The 22357-nt window shown below is 41.6% G+C and overlaps 1 protein-coding gene across 1 annotated transcript in view; it reads right to left on the bottom strand.

The window, feature by feature from the left end:
- Window positions 1–22357, bottom strand: part of LOC124162500 (ankyrin repeat and BTB/POZ domain-containing protein 2) — a 113242-nt gene that overhangs the window by 27858 nt on the left and 63027 nt on the right. The window contains exons 5-13 of the mRNA XM_046539064.1: window positions 21082–21208; window positions 19163–19500; window positions 13696–13954; window positions 12262–12404; window positions 10511–10743; window positions 9448–9833; window positions 6302–6597; window positions 5261–5435; window positions 808–1128 (exon numbers count right to left, since the gene is read on the bottom strand). Of these exons, the coding sequence (XP_046395020.1) occupies window positions 808–1128; window positions 5261–5435; window positions 6302–6597; window positions 9448–9833; window positions 10511–10743; window positions 12262–12404; window positions 13696–13954; window positions 19163–19500; window positions 21082–21208 (2278 nt within the window). The remainder of the gene's footprint in view (window positions 1–807; window positions 1129–5260; window positions 5436–6301; window positions 6598–9447; window positions 9834–10510; window positions 10744–12261; window positions 12405–13695; window positions 13955–19162; window positions 19501–21081; window positions 21209–22357) is intronic.

Here is a 22357-nt window from a genome sequence, read left to right on the forward strand (position 1 = left end):
TGAGTTTTTGGAGTGGTCAAAGTCCCACCATCTTGGTTTGACAATTTTTGGACTTTGTCTCCGACTGATATTTTGAGGTGGCTAAGTTTTGTCCTGAAAATGAACTACATTAAGTGAAAAGTGCTACCAAAATCATTAGTATTTCGCTGGTGATTGTCATCGGAATTTTCCCATCATTCGCAATACTTCTATTAATGTTATATAAACTCTTATTTCTGTTAGACACTGTACTGGTGGGGACATCCTTGAAAATATGCCAAATATACTTTATTACTGTGATTGTTAGATTTCCGTTGGCTACAATAAAATTAAATACCAGTATCAGTGCAGGTAAATGACTAGTTTACTCTCGTAAAATTTTACTATCAGCTGAGCTGATTGTGGAACGTAACTGTGGTGATTGATAATAATTTTTCCCAGGGAAAAAATGTTTGAGTCATAACTTTGCGAAGCCTAGCCATGAAGTAAGAAAAAAAAGGTTTAAATTATGCATTCCATAAGTTATTTTAATGTATTAATGAGTTATGACCAAAAATTTCACCAAATAGTAAGCATCGACCCTGATGGGATGGTCAATGTTTTGTTGTCAAAGTGGGCGTCCTACCCAAGCACCCCCCACACTTTGCTCCACTTTCGAAACCAGTGGTGCCCCCTCCAGGTACGTATTTACAACCTCCTTGGGCCACCCAAACACTGACTCCGTGAAATAATCCAAAAAAGTTTTCAACCACCATGGCAAATCTTCCAAGTTCCCAGAAATAACCTGCGTTGGATGGCAAAAAGAAGGGGTCGTTCTCACTCACTCACCTGCAGTGGCGTCTCGGTGCATACATCCCCGCTGAGGCTGGCTCCTCCTTCCACGCAGCAGTTGCCCGACTCGAGCAGCGCCCTGGCGATCGACAGCCTCCCCTGGAGCGCCACGTACGTGAGCGCCGTCCAATGGCGAGTCTCAGGGTGAGCGCCAGCACACGATGCACCTGTCTCCGTGTTTGGGTCAGCACCAGCACACTGTGCGTGGTGCACCCCAACCATCCCACCCTTCTGAAGCAGGGCGGTCACCATGCCTTCGTCACCACGCAGGCAGGCCAGCATCAATGGCGTGAAACCAGACTCATTGACCGTGTTGGCCTGATGGGTTTAAGACAAGGAAACCACTCACTGGGTCATGCTCAAATTGTATTCAGCCACAGCATCTTAAGGCTATTTTATGGGAAATTAGTGGGAAAATAAATTCAGCTCTTCACAAAGAATTAGCTTTACTGTTTTGGGGCATTTATAAAAAAATTTGCCTCATATTGGATGCCATCAATCTTCTGGGAAAAGACCATCAAAATGCACATTTTGATGTTAACACGTTTGAAATTAGACAACTTTTGGAAAAGGAATTTTAGTAAATGGCTCACCACTGTTGTTTTGTATTTCAGTTTATGTTAATGGATGAGTCATCTTAGCCATAGAAGTAACATGTCCATGACATAATATTGAGGGTAAAAAGAGGGCTCTTCTGATGGAAGTTAAAATTCATGAATAGTCTTCAATGATCAAGATTTTTAGCTTCTAAATTTGAGCAACAAAATCTGCTCAGCAAATAGCCAAATACTAATCATTCATCCACTAATGAATTTTTATTGCATTACAGCTTTTTAACTTCTACCCAACAAACACCCCTTTATAATAAAATGTGTTCCTAGTCACAAGAAGTTTGCTATAAAGAGGTTTGATGGTGACTGATACTTCCTTTGTCAACCATGCAACCATTGAAGGCTTGTTCAGCCCTCCTAATAATTTGGACTACTGTATGCCACCATCCATTTGACAATGACTTCTGGTTTTGATTGAATTCTTTCATGTACAACTGATGTAAAAATATCATGGATAAAATCTAAGAGGCTGGGCTCAAAGATCAGGGACTTTTATACGCAAACCTCAAAGTAGAGGGAAAAGGAAGTAGGCGACCACTGCAATTAAGGAGCCCGATGGTCAGTGGCGTAGCCAGGGTGGGCCCCCACCAAAATATAAAAGCACAGTTATTTTTCTTCATAAAAGAAAACAAAATGTGTGACATAAAAGAAAACAAATCAAGTGACATCATAATATTAGAAAATTGTTTGGACTCAGTTCTTAGTGCTGTGAAGCTTGGTGATGTTATTCTTTTGGGAGATTTTAACCTATCAATCCGTTGGGACTCCCCAAATTGTGGCCATCCGCTCAATGTCCACGATCGCTATTTTCTTGACCATTTCATAGCTGGCCTTCAAACTCTCTCAATATAATCTTCACCATACTCGCGATTTGGCAACACTGGATTTCCTTATTTCGTCTCTTCCCCCAGAAGAAATTACACCGGGGCGAAATATCTTTGCTTCTGACCACGAATCCCTCGATGCCGAGTACCGTTTCTGCCGTTCCCGGACAACCCGTGCACCTCCCAATGGTCCTTTGTTTCCCCTCCCTGCCTGGTCAAAAGTTTGCTGGGAGGACATCAACCGCCGCCTCGACCTCATCCCCTGGGGCGTTCTATCGTCTTTATCCCCTGAGGAAACGGTCGACTACCTCTACAGTGTTATTGAAAGTGTCATTAAGGACTGTGTGCCCAAGGTAAAACGCAGGACCAGAAAATTTCCTTCCTGGTTCAAGCCCGAGACCTTGCGTATTCTTGGAAATAAGAACCGCGCATGGTACCTCTACAAATCCTGCCCAAACGAGTATACCCTTCGCTCATTCAAAGACCTGCGTCGCTACTCAAAGGTCCTCATTCAACATGACTATGCTGAGTTCACCCAGAATGTCACTTCATCCATTACCACCAACCCAAGAAAATTTTGGTCATTTGTAAATCGCCGCCACAGTAAACCTAGAATCCCTGAAATAGTTTCTTACGGTAATGCTAATGCCGTTGGAGAAAACAGGACGACCCTCTTTCTCAAATTCTTCTCTGAATGCATGACGCCCCTCTCTTCCCCACCTCTCACCCATGATCACTTCCCTGCACCCATTTCCAGTAATTGCCTCTCTGAAATCCGAACCGACCCGCTTGAAGTTCTTAAATATTTACGCAAAATTCCCCTTCAACGCTCATCAGGCCCTGATGGCCTGAGTCCGATATTTGTTCACCATTGTGCTGAATCACTCTCCATTCCTTTAACTTTGCTTTTAAACCGATGCTTTTCCCTTGGCATTTTTCCACCACAATGGAAAACTGCTAATGTTATCCCCATTCATAAAACCGGGCCAAAAAATGTTGCATCAAACTATAGACCCATCTCCTTACTTCCAGTTCTCTCTTCTGTTTGTGAAAGAATAATCTTAAATCGACTATACTACTTCACCTCCCCTCATCTCTCTGATAATCAACATGGTTTTCTTCCGGGTCGCTCATGCATGACCAACCTATCCGTCTTTCAGCATAATGCCATTAACTCCATTAATAATAAATCACAGTTAGACACCATTTTCCTGGATTTTTCCAAAGCTTTTGACTCTATCAATCATAGCCTCCTCCTCCACAAATTAGGTGAACGATTTAATATTTCTGGTAATTTCAAAAGTCTCCTAACTAGCTTCCTCAACAATCGAACTCAAAGGGTTATTCTTTCTGGCTCATCTTCTCCTTGGTCTCCTCTGACATCTGGGGTTCCTCAGGGGAGTGTCCTTGGTCCTTATCTGTTTAACTTGTATATTGATGATCTTGCCTCTTTGCTACCTTCTTCCCAAGCTCAAACTCTCCTTTATGCTGACGATTGTAAATTGTTCAAGGAAATTCAAAAACCATCTGATTGCCAAGACCTACAAGATGCCTTACGTCAGACATCGAATTGGTGTAATGTCTGGAATCTTGCATTAAACCCAGATAAATGTAGTGTGATGTCCATTTCCCTAAAGAAGATAACTCATCAATTTGACTACAGTATTTTTAATCACTCGCTGAAACGTGTATCAACATCTAAGGACCTAGGCATTATCACTGATGATAAATTAAATTTTTCTCCGCACATACAATCCATCAAGTCTAAAGCAATGTCCCTCTTAGGACTCCTGTTCCGTTTCACTGAAATTAAAGACCCCCAGGCACTTCGAACTTTTTTTTCATCTATCATTCTTCCAATTCTTACCTACTCTTGTCCCATTTGGTCTATCTCTTCACAAACCAACCTCTCATCCCTGGACTGAGTCAGCAATTTCTTTGCCAATATAGTAAAAAATAGAATACCGCATTTACGCAACATGTCCACTAATGCTATTCTCTCCTCCCTCTCCATCCCTAATCTCACTACCCATAGGCTCACAGCTGATTTAAAACTTATTTATAAGATTCTCAATTCCACCATCGACTGCCCAGCATTGCTCTCTTTTATCAATTTTAAAGTTCCACCCCGCCCTACCCGTTCTCATCCCCTAATCCACATGCCCATTCCTAGACTTTCACTCACTAAACGTTCGTTTTTCTACCGCATTACTTCTGTGTTGAACTCACTCCCTCCACACATCGACCCCTTTGCACTTCCATTGAAATCCTTCATAAGCCTTTCCCTATCCTATCTGTCACCGAAGTAGTCTGTCACTGCAGTTTTTTGTTGTCCTTTTGTTTTTGTAAATGAAATTATTGTTTTCTATATGTTATATTGCGTCTTCGTCCTCTAATTTATCTATTGTTACCTGGCCACTATAAAATGGCATATGCTGTATGTGGTTATATTTCTTTAAAATAAAAAAAAAATAAATAAAAAAAAATATTGAAAAATCATGAATTTACAAAATATTTTTTTAACAAATGAAGTTTTTTTAATTATGAAAGTGTTAAAATTAGTTGAAAACCCATTACTTAGTACCCTGTTTCTCAAAAATTTTTTCCCCTGGTTTTGGACCCCCCCAAACGAAATTCCTGGCTACGCCACTGCCGATGATGCCTCTAGGGTATGGAGAGGGACATAAGGGAAAGGATGCAAGAATCCCATACTATTGCCAGGGCAAAGTGGACTACCCCTTTCCCCTGGCACAGTGGGCTAGATTCTACTATCGCCTTTGCTGTGTATGCAGCAGAAATGGTGCAGGAGGCATGGGATGAGTTAGATGTCGGATTTAAAGTAGGAGTCGTGACTCTTTAATCAGTGAGGCTTGGGGATGACCACGCATTGATTATAGAGACATTTTCACGTTTTCGTTGCCATCTCTATGTCACACACAAGCATGGTACATAGCATAATAACACCAGGCATTCTTGACATTTTGGATGCAGCTGCTGCGCGAATGCGTGCCTCACCTTGGTGGATGGCAGGAGTTGCAAGGCATGGGGAATGAGGTCCGTCCTGCCAGACCCCAGCATGCGAAACGCAAGGTCCGTCTTAAGGCGCCGCACGCACTCCACCTCGTCCAGGTGCCAACGCCTCGGCTGCGCTGCGCTCCCACTCGGCGAACAGCATAACGAGTCCTCGTGCCTGCGCAAGGTATCACAATCAGACAAACAACTCTCAAAGCACACTCTCCTCATCGTAGCTATTCCCATCACTGGGGTGTCATTTCCTCTGGGAGGGAAATTACTGCATGTAATAAGTTGTGATAATGTTCATAAATTCCCATAACTTTCTGGTAGAATTAAGTAAGGAGGTATTCCCAGTAAAAGTAAGACTTCACTGTAATAGATGAGAATAAAACTACAATAGAACTTTACTTACTTAACATCACAAACAGACAGTAAAAAATTACTGTCGTTCTGTGATGTACCTATAACAAAGAAATAATTTTTTAAATTTTTATGCAAATTTTGTAAACCAACTGTGCCTATTGTTAAGATATTAAACACAACTTTTGTATTGAATGCATGTATTTTCATGGTTAGATTTATAATTGACTACTAAATGAGGTTAAATTTACGATATTTAAAAATAATTGTTATTAATTTTTGACATAAGAAATAATATTTAATAATGTTAAAAAGTGCTTTTAATGAACTGACTTCACAATTTATACGATAGAACTGAATATTGGATAAAAATGAAGTGTTTTATTCCAAAAAACATTTTGGGGGTGAAATGACCCCTAGCCATCCTTCTAGGTAGCGTCTCCCATCCTCCTAGAGTTAAAAAAATGATAGCTTGAGGTTCCACGGTAGTTGCTGCATGTACACGAAAGGAAATGAGGAAAAATCCACACTTGACTTTTAAAATAACTATTAATCATTTTTCCACACTATATGTACATGAGCTCATTCTCCCTGCGATATACCTGCACGACTTCCCAGGCACAATAAAATTGCCTCACATTCCAGGTTTCAAATGAGTTTGAAAGACGCACGCATACTCACGCTGTCGCCGAGGTGACGGCTGGCAGGGGGTCGAGGAGAGACCGCACCGGGCAGTCGACGCCGGGCAGCAAGAGGCGCGCTGCCTGCATCACATCGTCTGCGTCCACGGCAGGCGCGAGCCGGTGTTCAGCGTGTGCGGACGCAACACGCACCCACTCTGCGAGGGGGGGCAGGACAACGTAGGGTCGCTCGTAGGACAGCTCCTGGATGGGTGGGGGGTGCACCGAGGGAAGAAGGGGTGGGGGGGAGAGGAGGGGAGGGGAGGAGGCGGCTGCGGCCTGCTCTGCGTGCTCCAACTGCGCACAAAAGCAAATGGCACTCATTACACTCAGCACAGCAACAATGCAGCTCAAAGATAGCCAAATAAAAGTACTTGCTATACACATAGCACAATGCCATCTGATTACTAATACCCTTAAGAATAGTGGCCTTAACTTAAAAAAAAAAAACTATTTATTGCATACAATTAAAGCCTGAATGTGCATAACATTTGAAATTGGAAAAATTTCACTTAATTAACTTCTTCAACCACATAATTTATTGCCAATACCAACTCCTTCGATTTACAGTAAAAAAAATATATCTCATACTCATTTAAAAAATGCCAAAGAACAATCAATCACTCCAAAATTAAATAAAGAAGTAATTATGCATTAACTAGATGTGTAGATCATTAATATGGAAAGCAACACAGAAAATCAGGGATAAACCCATTATTTTAGCATAAAATGTACCAAAAAAATTGTTTAGCATCAAAAAGCAACAACTCAGTAAAAAATAATTGGTTATCTTAAATAATACATTATGTATAATATGTTACAACAATTACCATATGTATCTGAATATAGACCTCTTTTTTCTAAAGATGCCCATGGTGAAAGTAGAGGGGGGACCATATTCAAATGCATTTTTTTCAATTTTCCTAAAACTTAAGTCTCAAAATTAAGGGGGGGACTATATACAGAGAAATGTGGTGATAGTTTTATGTTCTCATCAGGGTGTGACGAAAAATACAATTGGAATTCAGGAGCACCTTGGTAGGGAAATTCTTGCTGGCAGTAAAATGAAATAGTCGAGAGACCCACCAGAGGGCAGCAGAGGGCATGCTTGTGCCATGCATGACGTAGTCATAGTGTGGGTGTGTAGTTAAGAGAGTAAATAAATAAGTTAAGTCCCATCATCAGACTTTTCTTCAATGCATTTCTAGAATTCTTTGTTTCAGGCATTAGTGGAAAGTAAGAATTTATAAGACCAAAAACAAAATGCTCCAATAGGGCTACAACAAATTACCCTTCATCAATAGTACAGATTGAATAAATGTGTTGTTTCAAGGGGATGGGGGAAATTCAATGCAGTCACTGACCATAGTTTGTCAACCAGAAACCATTCTCATGCATAGACACACGCATAGGTAGGTACTCTGTGAGGGATCCTTTCTAAGGGCTAGTGGATCTCATTAAGGCTTTCTGGCTTCAGCTAATGGTAACACATTCACTCATTGAAAACACTCGGGAATTCAAGAGTTCTTAACTACGTGGAGAAACTTGAGCTTATTCAGGGTGAAAAAAAGATGAGAACACACATCTATGCAATTGCTCAAGTTTGAGTAAGTTTCCGCTGGAGTTGTGCATGCTTGAGTGGACTTTTTTCCTGAGTGATTATGAGTGCTATTGTGAGGTTAGCCCAGGCAGTCTAAGCCATATCCCATCACCCCTCATGGGATGACTGTGTCTGTGCACTGAGTATTTATGGCTCATGGACCATCTTATGAGCTCACCTCTCAACCACTAAGATGCTTCAACCACCCAACTGAGGGCATTAAGACAGCTTTTGTATGAATTAGGCTCAGAGCCGCTAAAGACTCATAGTCTAGGTGGTAGGCTCAGATTGCCTGAGCAATTAAGAACAGGTAATCTTTAGAGCAATATGCAGAACATTATCTTAAGACCTGACTATGTTTCTCGGCCCAACAGAAATGATTAAATGAGAGAGATATTTTGCTGAATGAATAGGAAAGGAATCCTTTATTCCCTCAATAACAATAAAGGACTTTATGAGAAATGCTCCTTGGAACTCAACAGTCAAATCACTGCAGCGTGTGAGCACCTTCTTTTCTTTATTTTGTAAATACGTAGCCACTGTCCTTACAACCCCCTGCCACACATCTATTGTGGGGTGGAATGTATGAACGTAGATGAGACTGTGATAGATCACAGCCGTGAATTCTCCCACTCTGCAAAACAAACCCTGTGATTCGTTGTGTACTCCAGATGAGGATAACGTTCTTAAGGTCATTGGAGATTTTTGTTTCCCCTCATTCATTTGAGGCAGCCAAGCTCACAGTCCCAGATTTCAAGAATTGATTCTTCAACCTTTCATAACAATCTGTTCCGGAGGACAGTTCATATAGGAAATACTATTGCACATATGTCGAACAGGCATCTCATACAGACGAGGAATCAGTTTAAAGAGCATCAAAACATTTTAATGCTGCTATGTATTTTAAAAATGAGAATAATTAACGATATTGGGGTAAAATAACCTAGTGTATTTGACGGCATATAGGATGCACCCTTGTTCCAAAATAATAGTTCAATAAAAAACAGCCAAGTCTCATGTTAGAAGGTTTGACCTCCATGGACTAATGTTCAATATTGACTCGATTATATTTACTAATACATATGTATAATTCAATTGAAGCATTTTGCTTGCTTCTGAGATATTAAAGGAGTTGGGAGCAAGATAAAGAACGAGCTTGATAGTATTTATTCTATCAACTCACTTAATATCCTGCTACGAATTACAATTGTACAAGACCTGAAGAGAATCAACTAGAGTTGCTCGGGTGCCACGCCTTTGCGCAGATTTTTTTCTTGCGTGTCCCATACTGAAATGAGGGTGCATCTCGTATGCCAGAGTGTCTTACATGCTGTCAAATACAGTGATTGATTGCACACTGAGAGAGTTGAAAAAAAATTGGAGCCTTTCAAAAATTTAAAGAGGACAAAATCAGCACAGATTGTATGCTGAACCAATGGTTAATGCAGCCCATCACGGAGAGAGAGGGGTTTACAGATGTAGAGTCTGCCGTTAGGCCCACAGTCAATGCTAAGTAAATCAATTGGGGGAGTGGTTGTGCCACGCACCTGTGAGCATCGCATGAAGTAGAAGAGCGTGTGGAGGGCGGATTGCATCCAGGAGAGGGCGGGTGTGGCTGAGGAGGGGGTGGGAGAGGTGGGGGAGGACGGAGTGACGCCCCTCTTGGAGAGGGGGGAGCACGACGACGACGACGACGACAAAGACGACGATGAGGAGAGGTGGGGCTGAGGGGTGGATGCACAAGGCGTGGCGTTGTTGGACGTCACTCGCGCCAGCAGCTCCGACAGCTCCTGCACCGACCCGACGCACGTGGTGAGGAGGGACTGCTCCAACGTCTTGACTGTTGTCGTGCCAACGGTGCTGCTGGCGCCACTGCTCACCCCACTGCTGCTGACGCTGCTTTCGCTCGGCCACCTCGGCAGAGCCAACGCCCCTACAACAGACACAAACTAATCAGCAGAATGCCTCATTTTATCATCAGAAGCTCCAATTCCTGTGACCTTATCACGTGACTTCATAATCAGTCAGTTGGCTCAGATGTTCAGAAACGTTTCCCAGTTACTGCATCATAGGGAATCTTACCCTGGCAGATTATATCGGCATTTTTTCAGAATCATATCAGGCAACAGCTCACTTTTCATGGGACTAATAGTTCAGTGCAAAAGCATGAAGCCAATCGCTCTGAAAGGAAGGCAAATTGCCACAAACAAGTACCTCCTTAATCTGGTTGACTACATACACAAAATGAGACACCCTGGGGGGTGCAAGTTTTTCATTGACCCATTAAATACAAATTTCTTAAACATACACTATTATAGTAGAGATCTATTTTCCACCAAGTTTCGTGCCAGCTGTATTTCTCCAAGCATCGAACATATGAAAGGAACATGCTCTGCTTCTGAATGAGTCAGTGAAAAGCAGTGCAACTTATGATGAAACACTTGGATGATATTTAGTGGTAAAACTCTAGTTAACAATTAAGCAATTTTATTAGCACTCACACTATTATTCCACTCTTCATCTGGGACATTTATCTTCTAACATAAAATCACAGATTGCACATGAGGCCCGCATCACTTGGCAACTGTGACCCTGTTCCCTTTCACCCACCTGAGGCTGTCCTTCCGGCGTTGAGGTGAGCGTACGGCTGCAGGAGGCCCCACAGGTCTCCGTTGTTGGCGATGGCATGCTCAAACATGGTGGCTGAGAGCAAGGGCGGGGGCGAGGCTCCGTCGGCGCCATCACCAACCGCCTCCTCACCCGAGCTGATGGACGGGATGCACGCCAACACAATATCCTCCAACAGATTCTCAATACCAGCCGTCAAATACACAGCAGCATACCTGCACACACAACATATCAATGATCAACTCTTTCTCATGATCTCAAGAAAGTGATGCAAGTTCTGTTAGTTGTATACAGGGGCGGATCCAGGATTATTTTGGTCAAATGCAGGAGAGAGTCAGGGAAATTTTTCAAATGTAGATTGGTAATTTGATACAGACTTGTAACTTGTCACAAAAAATAATGGCAAAGCTAACACGTTAAATTCCCACAAAGAAAGTGTATATAGTATGTACTAAAGATGATAATGCATGTAATTTAGAAATTCCATTTGCTGAGGAACCGATGAAAGACTATTCAACACGATGACATAACTAATCAGCTACAATCAATACAAATAGTAAATCTTTGTGTCCGGAGGGAATATCTGCATGTGTCCTCAAGGAGATAGCACCACAGATTGCATCATTCTTAGAGATAACATTCAAGAAGTCATTGTCTGAATGAAAGATGACACCGAAGGAATATTACAAACATTATCCCAATATTCAAAAAGGGAAACAGACATGACTCAGGGAGCTACCTATCGTCCAATATCATTAACATCGATTATGGGCAAGATACTTGAACATATCGTTGTTAACAATATAATGACTTTCCTGGATACTGGTAATTTCTTACTGAATGCAATTATTATCATCTCCACTCGCAGTGGCATAATCCGGGGGCCCGGACCCCTCTCAAAATATAAAAACACAATCATTTTCCTTCATAAAAGACAAACAATTTTTTGAAAAATCATGAATTAAAAATATTTCTTTAACAAATGAAGTTTTTCGATTATGAAAAGTGGTAAAATTAATTTAAAACCCATTACTTGTTACCCTGTTTTTAAAAAATTTCCCCCCCTGGTTTTGGACCCCCCAAATGAAATTCGTGGCTACGCCACTGTCGACTCATCAAGGGTATTATACCAAAAACCAAGTTCCCAAAGCTACTTTGCAGGGGAATAATGTTTCTCCAGAGATGCAGACTTCCAATGCAAAAATCCTAAGAGAGAAAAGTTTCACTGGAGGAAGATGCTTCAAGTTACAGATCCAGGCATCATATACAGCCACTTATTCCTCACAGCTGGCTAAACCCACGTCAATAGACACAAATCATTGAATGCTCCACTCGTAATCAGTCCATATGGACCATAAAGAACCTTCCCCCACCTCAGGGCTGATGCCAGAGCTCCCAACCCTTCAGTTACAATGACATCATTACAAAACCACCCCCACATGGGAATCAAATCCCTCCTACCCTAGTCCTCAGTAGGTTAACACCGGCTCTCCTCCTCGTTTAAGATAGCCTAACGCAACTGAAAAACTGCTTTTGGAGATATTTTCCAAGCAATTTTTTTGGCATATCCCATATAATTTCCCATCTTCAGACTTATTATTTAAAATGGAGTGCAATGCTCAAAGTCCTTTCCTAGATAGCAGATGCACAATTTGTTGTCTCCACTGAGGGAGGGGATATGATTGTTGCATTTCTATTGAGTTGAGTGACGTTGGACGGGTGAGGAGACTCACTCGTGAATGAACCTGCCAAGACGAACGTCGCACATCCACCGGTGAAATCGGCCCACGGGGAGGTTGAGTCCGGCTCGTGCCGCCTTGCTCTGACGCAGCTGGTCTCCTGAGACGGCGTACATGGCGGCGGCACGCAAGCAGGCCTTCACGTTCACCAAGGGAAATATGAAGAGGTTGACACCAATCAGTACTGCCATAACAGAGCATGCTTTCAGCATAGAAACTTCCATTATCAACAGAATAACTATGGACTACCCAGCAGCAAACCTTTACAGAGTCACCCACAAGGGCTCATTGAAGAGCAAAATTCCTTAGAGGAAATATAATTTTCCTTGACTGGATTTAACCATGGATCTCCAGAATTGGTGGCAGATGAATGAAAATGAACTTCGTTTTTTCACATAAATATTTATTTAATCATGACCTTGGTTTCGACGCACTGCATCATCCTCAGGAACAGTCAACATAAACCGAGGATGACGGAGTGAGTCGAAACCACGGTCGTGATTAAATAAATATTTATGTGGAAAAACAAAGTTCATTTTCATTCATCATGAGTAAATTCCACAAAGTGACGCCTCAAACCACCAACTTGGTGGCAGATGTTTAACCATCTTGAACTAGCACAGTATTCTTCTTCTCAGAGAAACTCTGCGAATGTAGAGGATGCTTTGGTAAAATCATATGACAATGATGCCTTGGTACTTGAAATTGTGGAACACCTGACATAAATTTGGAATTTTTGGGCTTGAACTCCAGTCAACATAAACCTTCCTTTCACAAGTTTGTGGTTTTAAACCTTCCCAAATTTTCTCACGGACATCAATTCCAAAAATGGTACTCTATATCATGCACCAGAAAAAATTGCTCCACATTTCTTAAGATTTAAACCAATAAACACTTTTTACAACAATTGAGGCGTCGACATATGGGAAAGGTAGTGTGAATTTCTCAAAAGATGAAAGAAAGAGGTTTGCCAACATAGTGAAGCTCATATTAGTATACAAACTTCGTCAATTGTAGCAACTCATATGTAGTACCAATTGACTTTCTACCTTGTCCATGACATTGGCATGTGCAAGTACTACCTTCTCCATTCACAAAAAATGAAATTTTGATTTTTTGTCTGACATACTACCTTTCCCATGTAAGCTCTTCAATTATTATCAATGAAAGTCAACATTTTAAATAATTATGATAATGATATACTCTAAGGCTAGTAAAAAAATTGATGCAGATAAATGAATACAGTAATGCAATGGAAATAATTTAAGAAATGGAAACATTGCAGATAACATAAGAATGGTTAACAAGTTATTCCAGAGAAAATGTTGCATGCAACAGAATCGCACTCATGCATACAATACATGAGCCATTACTTTCAAAGTGGTTGTGCAAAGGATGCTCTCAGTTGCCAATGTTACATGCGCATACCTTGTTGCAGGAATCAGCCAGTGCAGGAGAGAGGACGATGCGCAATGCAGATGCGATTTCTCGCTTGGAGCAGAGTCCAAGGGGGCGTGCAAGGCGTTGCGCTTCCCTTGAAATCCTCACAAGCGCCCTCTGCAGCAGGTATGAGAGGCGTGGGACTGTTTCAGGGGCCACGCGCTCCGCCTCCCCCCTCGCACGACCCCTCGCCAGCGCCCTCACCACGTCCGCTTGCGACCACGGGGGCGACTGCAGCTCCACCAACCTGCAGTGGTGACAGAGATACCTTTGTTTAGCTGCTACTATGATGGCTCCCATTTGCACACAATTAGTGCACCATACGTTACTATAGTTTGACCATCCTAAATAGGCACTTGAGCATTCACGGGGCACGGTGTGCCTGAACTACTTTTAAATGGCTCGGAAAACCACGTCTCTGTTTTCTTCAAGGATCGAAAGTTCCATGTTTAAGAAGTCCAAAAAACCAAAAATCAGCAAAATCCCTGGAGCCGTTTTGAAAAAAACGCTATTTCAATTTTTTTTCTACGACGATAGGAAAATTTACGATTTTTTTCATGATTCTGTAGGTGTAGCCGGGGGGATATGCTAAAATGTTTAAAAAATAAATACGTCACCATGGCTCCCGCTAAACAGACATTGTTTTGTTTCTTTTTTCACGTGAATATGTTTGCTGTTTTCAAATGTTTGGTTCAAAAATCAGTAGATGGCTACGCGAAGATTGATCGAAAAACAAGGTTAGTTGTCCCAATATTTGTGAAAAAAGTCGTTGTCAAACTGGTTAGTAAACAACTTATTATTATTATTTATAGACGAGTCCATTACCTACGTAAGGGAAAAACAAAATGTCACGAATGACAAAAGACCATACGCAAACACATGAAGAAAGCCGAGGCGTGATTTGTTTGTTATGTTTAAAGAAGAAAGATAAGATGTGGAATATTGTGGGCCCCTTGAAGATTCAGGTAAAAAATGCTGTAAATATTAACCTTGATGACATTCGTTACCCATCTGCTGTCTGTAGCAATTGCAAAATCATCATATACAAATTCAATAAACAAAATTCTGAAGAAACCACATTAGCGCTACCGGACTATTCTGGTTTTCTGGAAATCTCATGTGTAACCCGATCTAAAAAGAAGATACTTTGTGACTGTAAGTTGTGTGAAATTGCCAGACATGTACCAGATAAACTGTGTCCGGGAAATTCAACGAAAAGAAAAGTGATCAAGCAGAAGTGTAAGAAATGCAGGGGACCACAGGATGAAAACAAAATTTGCACTTCACCTAAATGTATCCCTATTCTCACTGAATTGATTTCAAAAAAATGTTCTCCAAAAGAAAAGGAAAAATTAGTTTCATCAATGCTAAAAGATATTATCCACATGCCAGAACACTCAAACAATGAGGGCCAGTTGCGCTTATCTCAAAGGAGAGGCAAAAAATTACCCGTTTTAGTAAATTCAACTAATGTGGATAAAAGATCAAGAAAAGAACCAGTTGCGGCTATTGACATATTGAAAATAAGTACAGACTTGGGGTTGTCTACAAGAAAGACAAATTCTCTAACGGCTGCTCTGCAAGTTAGCAGTAAGAATAGGAAAATGTTTCAGCCCAACTTGAAGCAGGACCTGCTTTTGTTGAATCATCAACTTGATTCGTTTTTTGAATCTCGTGTTTGTGACGTATTGAATACCAAGAAGTCTTCTGTAATAAATAAATCTGGATATTTTGTTTGTTGTAATAATGTAAAAGGTTTAGTCACATATATTCGAGAAAAAAGAGGTTTGCAAGAAGTAGATTTGAAAATTGGGCTTGACGGTGGTGGAGGGTTTTTGAAGATTTGCTTATCCATTCAATCAAAATTCGAAGGACCCGAGAATAATGCAGATGTGACAGGGGCCAGGCAACATTATCACGAAGGAGTACACGCCAATAAATTTAGGGACACGGGTGTGAAAAAGTTATTCGTCCTTGGTATCATATCTGATACACAAGAAAATTATGTGAATGTTCGCACGCTGTGGTCCTCTCTACATCTGAATGACTTAGAGGCAATGACCATTGCCACAGACCTAAAAATGGCCAATATAATAACTGGGGTCATGGCTCATTCTTCTCATTACCCGTGTACGTGGTGCACTGCATCAAAAGGTCTCTTGAGTATGTGTGGAAGTTATAGAACCGTTGGTAGTTGCCATGAAAATGCAGAGGCCTTCAAGAACAGTGGCAGTAAAAAAAATATTGCCAAGGATTTTTACTGTCACGTAAATCAACCTCTTTTCACAGGGAATCCAAAGACAGAAATCATTGATATAATACCTCCACCTGAACTGCATCTAATGCTCGGGGTAGTAAACACATTGTATGGGCACATGCTGAGGGAATGCGAAGACGATACTGAGGAATGGGCAAAATCGTGCAACGTAAGCAGAGAATTTGTCCATGGATCCCCTGGTTTCACAGGCAATGCCTGCAAAATTTTGTTGAACAAGATAGATCTGCTTCGGGGGAAATGTAGTGTTCAGTGTTTAAAATATGTCAGATGTTTTAGTGATTTTTCAAAAGTCGTCAATTCCTGTTTTTCGAGTAGTCTTGACGAGGAATTTGCGATGCATATTGCAGAATTCCACAGCAGTTATTTGGACCTTGCAATACCAATAATGCCAAAAGTTCATGCTGTCTTCTTCCACGTTCCTCATTTTTGCCGAAAAATGGAGAAAGGAATCGGGAACTACAGTGAACAAGCTATGGAGTCGGTACACCATGACTTTAAAAGTACCTGGATGAATTATAAAGTCCACCATACACATCCAGATTATAGTTCCAAACTTCTCAGAGCTATACAAGAATATAATCCTTGCCACGTTTAAGGTTCAAGGTGTTTCTGGCTTTTGTTCCACAGCCTTGAATAAATGATGATATTTTTTCGTGTAAAAACTAGATTATAATTTAGGCAGCCTAAAGAAATTTTGCCTTTTCATTTTGATGTCACCATGTATTTCATCCAATAATCTTGATTTTCACAATTTTTCGAATAAAGTTGCATTGTTTAATTCGCTTCATTTCGTCCAATATTGTTGATTTGGTCTGTAATAGTTGATCTTCCTTCAAAGTATTAAAATGTTCTATTCTCGATGCTTCTTTCTACCAGAAAGAACGAACAAGTTGCAGAAACAATCGTTAATTTCCGAAAATTAATTTGAAAAAATTTAAAATTGAGTTTTTTTCGAAACGGCTCCAGGGATTTTGCTGATTTTTGGTTTTTTGGACTTCTTAAACATGGAACTTTCAATCCTTGAAGAAAACAGAGACGTGGTTTTCCGAGCCATTTAAAAGTAGTTCAGGCACACCGTGGGGGGCCTAGTAAGGTCTCCTATTTTTTTATTTCATGGAGAATCAATTTAATCTCAACTTTGCCAACTTCATTGGAAAGGTTGAGCATTTACCTATTTCTCTACCCCTGGTTGCCTTGACACTATAGTATTTTTTGCATCCTTGTAACTAATATTTTAATATCAGCATCGTACCACTCTCCCTCCTTGTTGCGAAGCCAACAGACAACTGCTCCTTGCACTTCCTTGTCTGACTTGAATTACAGTCCCCCTAGGAGTTATTGGGAGCGGGAAACAAATAGTAGTAGTTGCTGAGGGCAATTTCGGGGCTGTAAGGAGGATGGTCGATGATATCCCAAACAAATTCATTGAGTAGGGTGGTCGTTTGATGTGACGCATGTGGACGTGCATTGTCTTGATGCAAACACACTCCTTTCGTGAGTCAACCCTTTCTTTTGTTTTGAATGGCTGAAACAATATTCTGAATGGAAAAGTAGCCACACTCTTCATTAAGACTTTACTTTATCTCAAGAAGGGTAATTATCCGGTTATTGCACACCATTTCATCAATTCTAGCTTGGCAAACTTGGCTGATTTCGGCAAACTTGGCTGCCCTGACCGCAGTTCAACTTGGGCATTTACCTGTCCATCAGAAAACTCCTGACACCACTACCACAAGTTTTTTGATGTCCATACATTTCCACTATCTGGTGATGAATTTCTATCAGGGAAACCTTTTCTGAATTAAAAAAATGAATGACTAAGCACAGTTCACACCTGGCGGGCAAGCCAAGGGGGAGCTCCATCTAAAACGACTGCTACGCAGCAACTGAGCATCCTAAAGTCCCTTACGGGCGATTCTACAATTTGGTGTAGAAACCAAGGAATGCAGTGCCGTTGACATATTTTGCCTAGCGGCTCGCATTTGGAAATGACCTTAGGTACTTTTCAATAAACCCTTGTAAATTTTGTGAGCGGGATACTTGAAACCTCATATGATATGTGTTATCAACATCACAGCTAAAAAAATTTCACTCAAGTATTTTCTTATCAAAGTCAGCCCCTGTGGCAGTGGGTAAAGTCCCCGCCTGTGAATCCTGGAGTCCCAGGTACATATAGTCCTGTCTGAGTGTGTTTTCCATCACTCAGGACATTTAAATTTCTGCTGGTCCAGTACCTGGAAGACATGAGCAAAGGCTACGTCTTTTAAAATTCCACGTGCAAAACAGGCCATGGACAGAACCATCAAAAAGAAATGAACATTTTGGCCGATGCAACTTTTAAGTTTTTCAGATTTTCAAAAATAATCTGCACTCTACCAGGGGCAATCCTGCCCAAAGGGGTTTAGATGGAAGAACAGCAAACTAGCGATGGGAAATGCAAGGTAAGAAAACATTGAATGATTTCTAGTAGACTCACAACACGTGACGAAGGTTAAGAGGGACTGAGACCTGCAGGCCACGCCTGCTGTTATCTGATTGGTTAACTCACATGCCGAGAAGCATTCCCCCACCCGTAAAGATATTTGAAATTGAGTATGCATAGTGTATGAAGCCACGTTTTGAAAGAAGTTAGCTCTCTCTGATCCAGCATCAAAAGGAACATTCAAGTATAAAATAAGCATTCCTTAAGGAGGGGAACTAGTTTAGTATCTTCTACTGACAAGTGGGATGGGGGTGTCAAAGAATTACCAACATGTCATAGTAAGATCTTATCCTCTGATGTAAGAGTAGTGATGGAGTAGGAAGCTTGTTTGGCTTTATGTACAAAGTAAATTTCTTATAAACTATTAAGAATGTCCAGAGAGTCTAGAGCAGTATACATGCTCAAAAGAGTTTATTACTAAATTTAATTAATTATACATGCTACTTAAGCATTTAATAATTTTTCATTTTAATCATTAAGGCATTGCTAAAAAATAACTCTCTAAAAGTAATATAAAATATTCGATACCCTAATATGAAGCATATGTAAAAGCACGAAACACCTGATGTGAGCAAGTGGGAGAAGAGACACTTACACATTTTTGTTTGCAAGGGAAGGGGGAAAATGGCCAAACACTTTCTCCCATGTAACACTTGAGTGCTCCTATGCTCATCCTATTTTTCACCACTGCCCACCTGTTGTGTGAGTCGACCCAGACAAACTCGTCGGCCGTGGTGACGTTGGTGTTGATGGTCTCGAGGGACGAGTGGCGCATGAGGCGCTGGCGCACGACGCCCCCCCCTGACGCAGACGGAGGGTGCATCATCATCACCATGCCGCTGCCACCGCCCCCCGTGCCATGGTGCGCCTCACTCTCACTGCCGCTCATTGACGAGTACGTTGACGTCGAGTAGGACGCTCGTGAGCCCCTCGAGCGGAGTGTCAGCTGCTCTATCGCCATCTTTATATCCTCCAGCCCACCACCACTGCCCCCATTCGAGACGACAGCACCATTCGACGACGCCCACTCCAACTGCAAAAAATGATACACAAGGTAGGCATCAGTTGACTCATGTCATCATTTGCACATTCAGTTCAGCTCAAGTTCAGATGTCAATACATTGTCCAAGAAGAATTTTGAAATAGTCAAGCAAAATTGATTGAAATTTAGTCGTCATTCTAATTATTTTTCATAGCAAAAAATTGCATAGTGCGACAGTTATGAGTGCATGGATCTTGAATAGTTAAATGTTTTCTTACAACATGTAGATTCTCAGACATGCTGACAAAACTTCTTCATTGCCTAATTTTTGTAATCTCATGCAACAAGTGCAAATTGGCCAATGGCCAATGGCCATGGTGGCCAATGCTATTTAAATTATACATAGGTAGTATATGTGTATGTGTTTGACTTGGTGCCTTGCAGAAGTAGCTGTGGGGATTTTTGTTTTGAAGAGTCAAAATGGCTCATCTAGGATTTGAACCTAGACTGTGGGTTAGCTGCCAAATTCTCCATCAACTAGACTTCCCCAACCCCCTGCGACATTCACAGTAAATGAAATTCCATGAAAATCAATAATAATTTTAAGCATTATTATTCAGAAAGAGCCATGTCATAGCCATATACCAAGTCAATTTTATATCATGTATTAGTACATCATTACTTGGGAGCAGTGGCGGCTGGTGGTAATTGATCTGGGGTGTGCATTAGTGCAGATATAGGATGATTTAATTATATTATGTTAATACAAATCCATGAGCATCATATTTCGCCGTAATAGAATACATAGCAAGCAAACCACTGGTATTTTCTACCCTTAAAATTGCATGAACAGAAAAAATATTAGCATGCATGAAAATAATTATCATAAACACATCTTTACAAGTGACAGTGGGTGAAATTCATTCTCCCTTCCTTACACCCTATGAGGAAGTAGTGTAGAAAACGGCCATACAGAAGATTCTGTACACGGACTAGGATCCTGGGCGCAGGTAGTGTAGGTTGCGGCTACACCACTACACTACCTGCGAGTCACTCACCAAAAATATGCGCGTGCGCACTCGCATCGTTTTGAGTCTGCTCCCATCACCCATTTGAACTGTACATACCCCCCCGCATACTTCATCCCGCCAGAGCACCCTCAAGCGATCGCATAAACCAAAAATGCGCCCGGCGCGATGCCACGGGATCGCACACTTGTAGAGCGGTGAATTCGAAAAGGAGATAGCTGTAGCGTTCGGAGCTTCGTGTTTCTTGCATATGCAGACAGGATTTTTATCCTTCTCATTGCAAAAGAATAGTTTTCTTTTATAATTCATTCATCTTTGGGTGTGCACTTGCTAACATGCGTATACGCACGCGCCGCCACTGCTTGGGAGTATAATAAAAACTTTTCCCCAATTACGAAATGGAAAACCACGGATTTCAGGAGCCAACAAGATGGCATATCCATATTAACTTTATACATTGTATTCCATGAATTAAAATCACCCCCAGTTCCAAGTCATCTACATTAGGTACCTTTCGTGAACTATATTATACACATAACTCAACAAATTTATCACTGAGATGATTGCACAAAAAGAAAGTGAGAGACTTTGAGGAGGTGGTCACCTTGGCAGGGGTTGCGCGATGGCGACTCCGGCCTGAAGACACGCCCTTGCGGCCTCCGCCTCCGCTGCTGGTGCTGCCCCCACTGCCTCCCCTCGCATTCTGCAGCATCATCACACTGGCCGAGAGCCTGCTTCGGAAGGAAGAAAGGACTCATCACTCACGTTGCATGCATTCACATCATTCCTCTCAATCCAGAGGGAACATTGCACCGGTTATCACATTGGTCAGAGACGATTAAAAAGTAATGAAAAACAGACTGTACTTCTTCATCACATGCACTGGCAATGCCAGTGCCGTTAATGGCTCTGGAATGGCAAAACCAAAGACTCCTTATGAAGGCTTCCATAGGTTATTGTGGATGAAGATGTGACTCTTAAAGGCTTTATTTCAGGGCTTCTCCAGCACTTCACTGACCTGGAGAAGCTGACTGTATTGACATGAAAAATGTCATTCAGAGGAAATATGGACGGAAGTTAATTAAGACCAGACGAGCTACATCTTCGGCACCAGACACTAATTTTACACATGCAAATATTTCTCGCTCCAGTGCCTAGTTGGATTTCGGACGTAATATAAGAGAGATCATATCTCAAGATAAATATCATCTCCAGCATCTGAAAAGTCAGTACAGGTAATAAGCAACATTATTCTTCTTCAAAGGGGAGCTAGGAAAAGTTGCATTGATGGAAGAGTAACTTTTACATTTACTTTGAGATAAATTTCCAGTGATTAATGTGAGTACTGAGTAAATATTGTAACCGATGCCGCTTGGCACAGTTCATGGGTATTCAAATCGGCATTCATGAGTTAGGGTAGGCTGATGTAATTTTGCGTGTGAATGTGTGTGAGGATGCAGTGAAGCGTTAATGAACCCAAGTGCAGTGTATTTCCCCCCTTCCCATGGTTCTTCCTGAGTCTGGGAATTTTCTGTATGGACGCGACTAGTGCCAGGTTCACTTCACCCCTCCCCCCCCCCCCCCCCCCCAAGAAAACAACACCTACAAGCAGCGATCGGAGGGTGATGCAATTCACCAACCCCACCCTCCACAAACTTTGGCAAACCCCCCCCCCCCCCCCCAATGGACGATTAGGAGAAAACCCGCCTCTCTGGGTTTCCCCTACCAACCCCAGAAAGTTAACCTCGCGGGGTTATAAAACCCGGGTACATTCCGCCTAGAGGGAGCATTGAGAGGCAGCCGGAGGCTATGTTGGTCAGCAGAGGCGCATCCCTGTAGTCCCGTGGAAGAGAGAGAAAAGTAAACGAGGTGTGGAGATT

Source organism: Ischnura elegans, chromosome 7 (assembly GCF_921293095.1).
Source record: "Ischnura elegans chromosome 7, ioIscEleg1.1, whole genome shotgun sequence".
Classification (NCBI taxonomy): domain Eukaryota; kingdom Metazoa; phylum Arthropoda; class Insecta; order Odonata; family Coenagrionidae; genus Ischnura; species Ischnura elegans.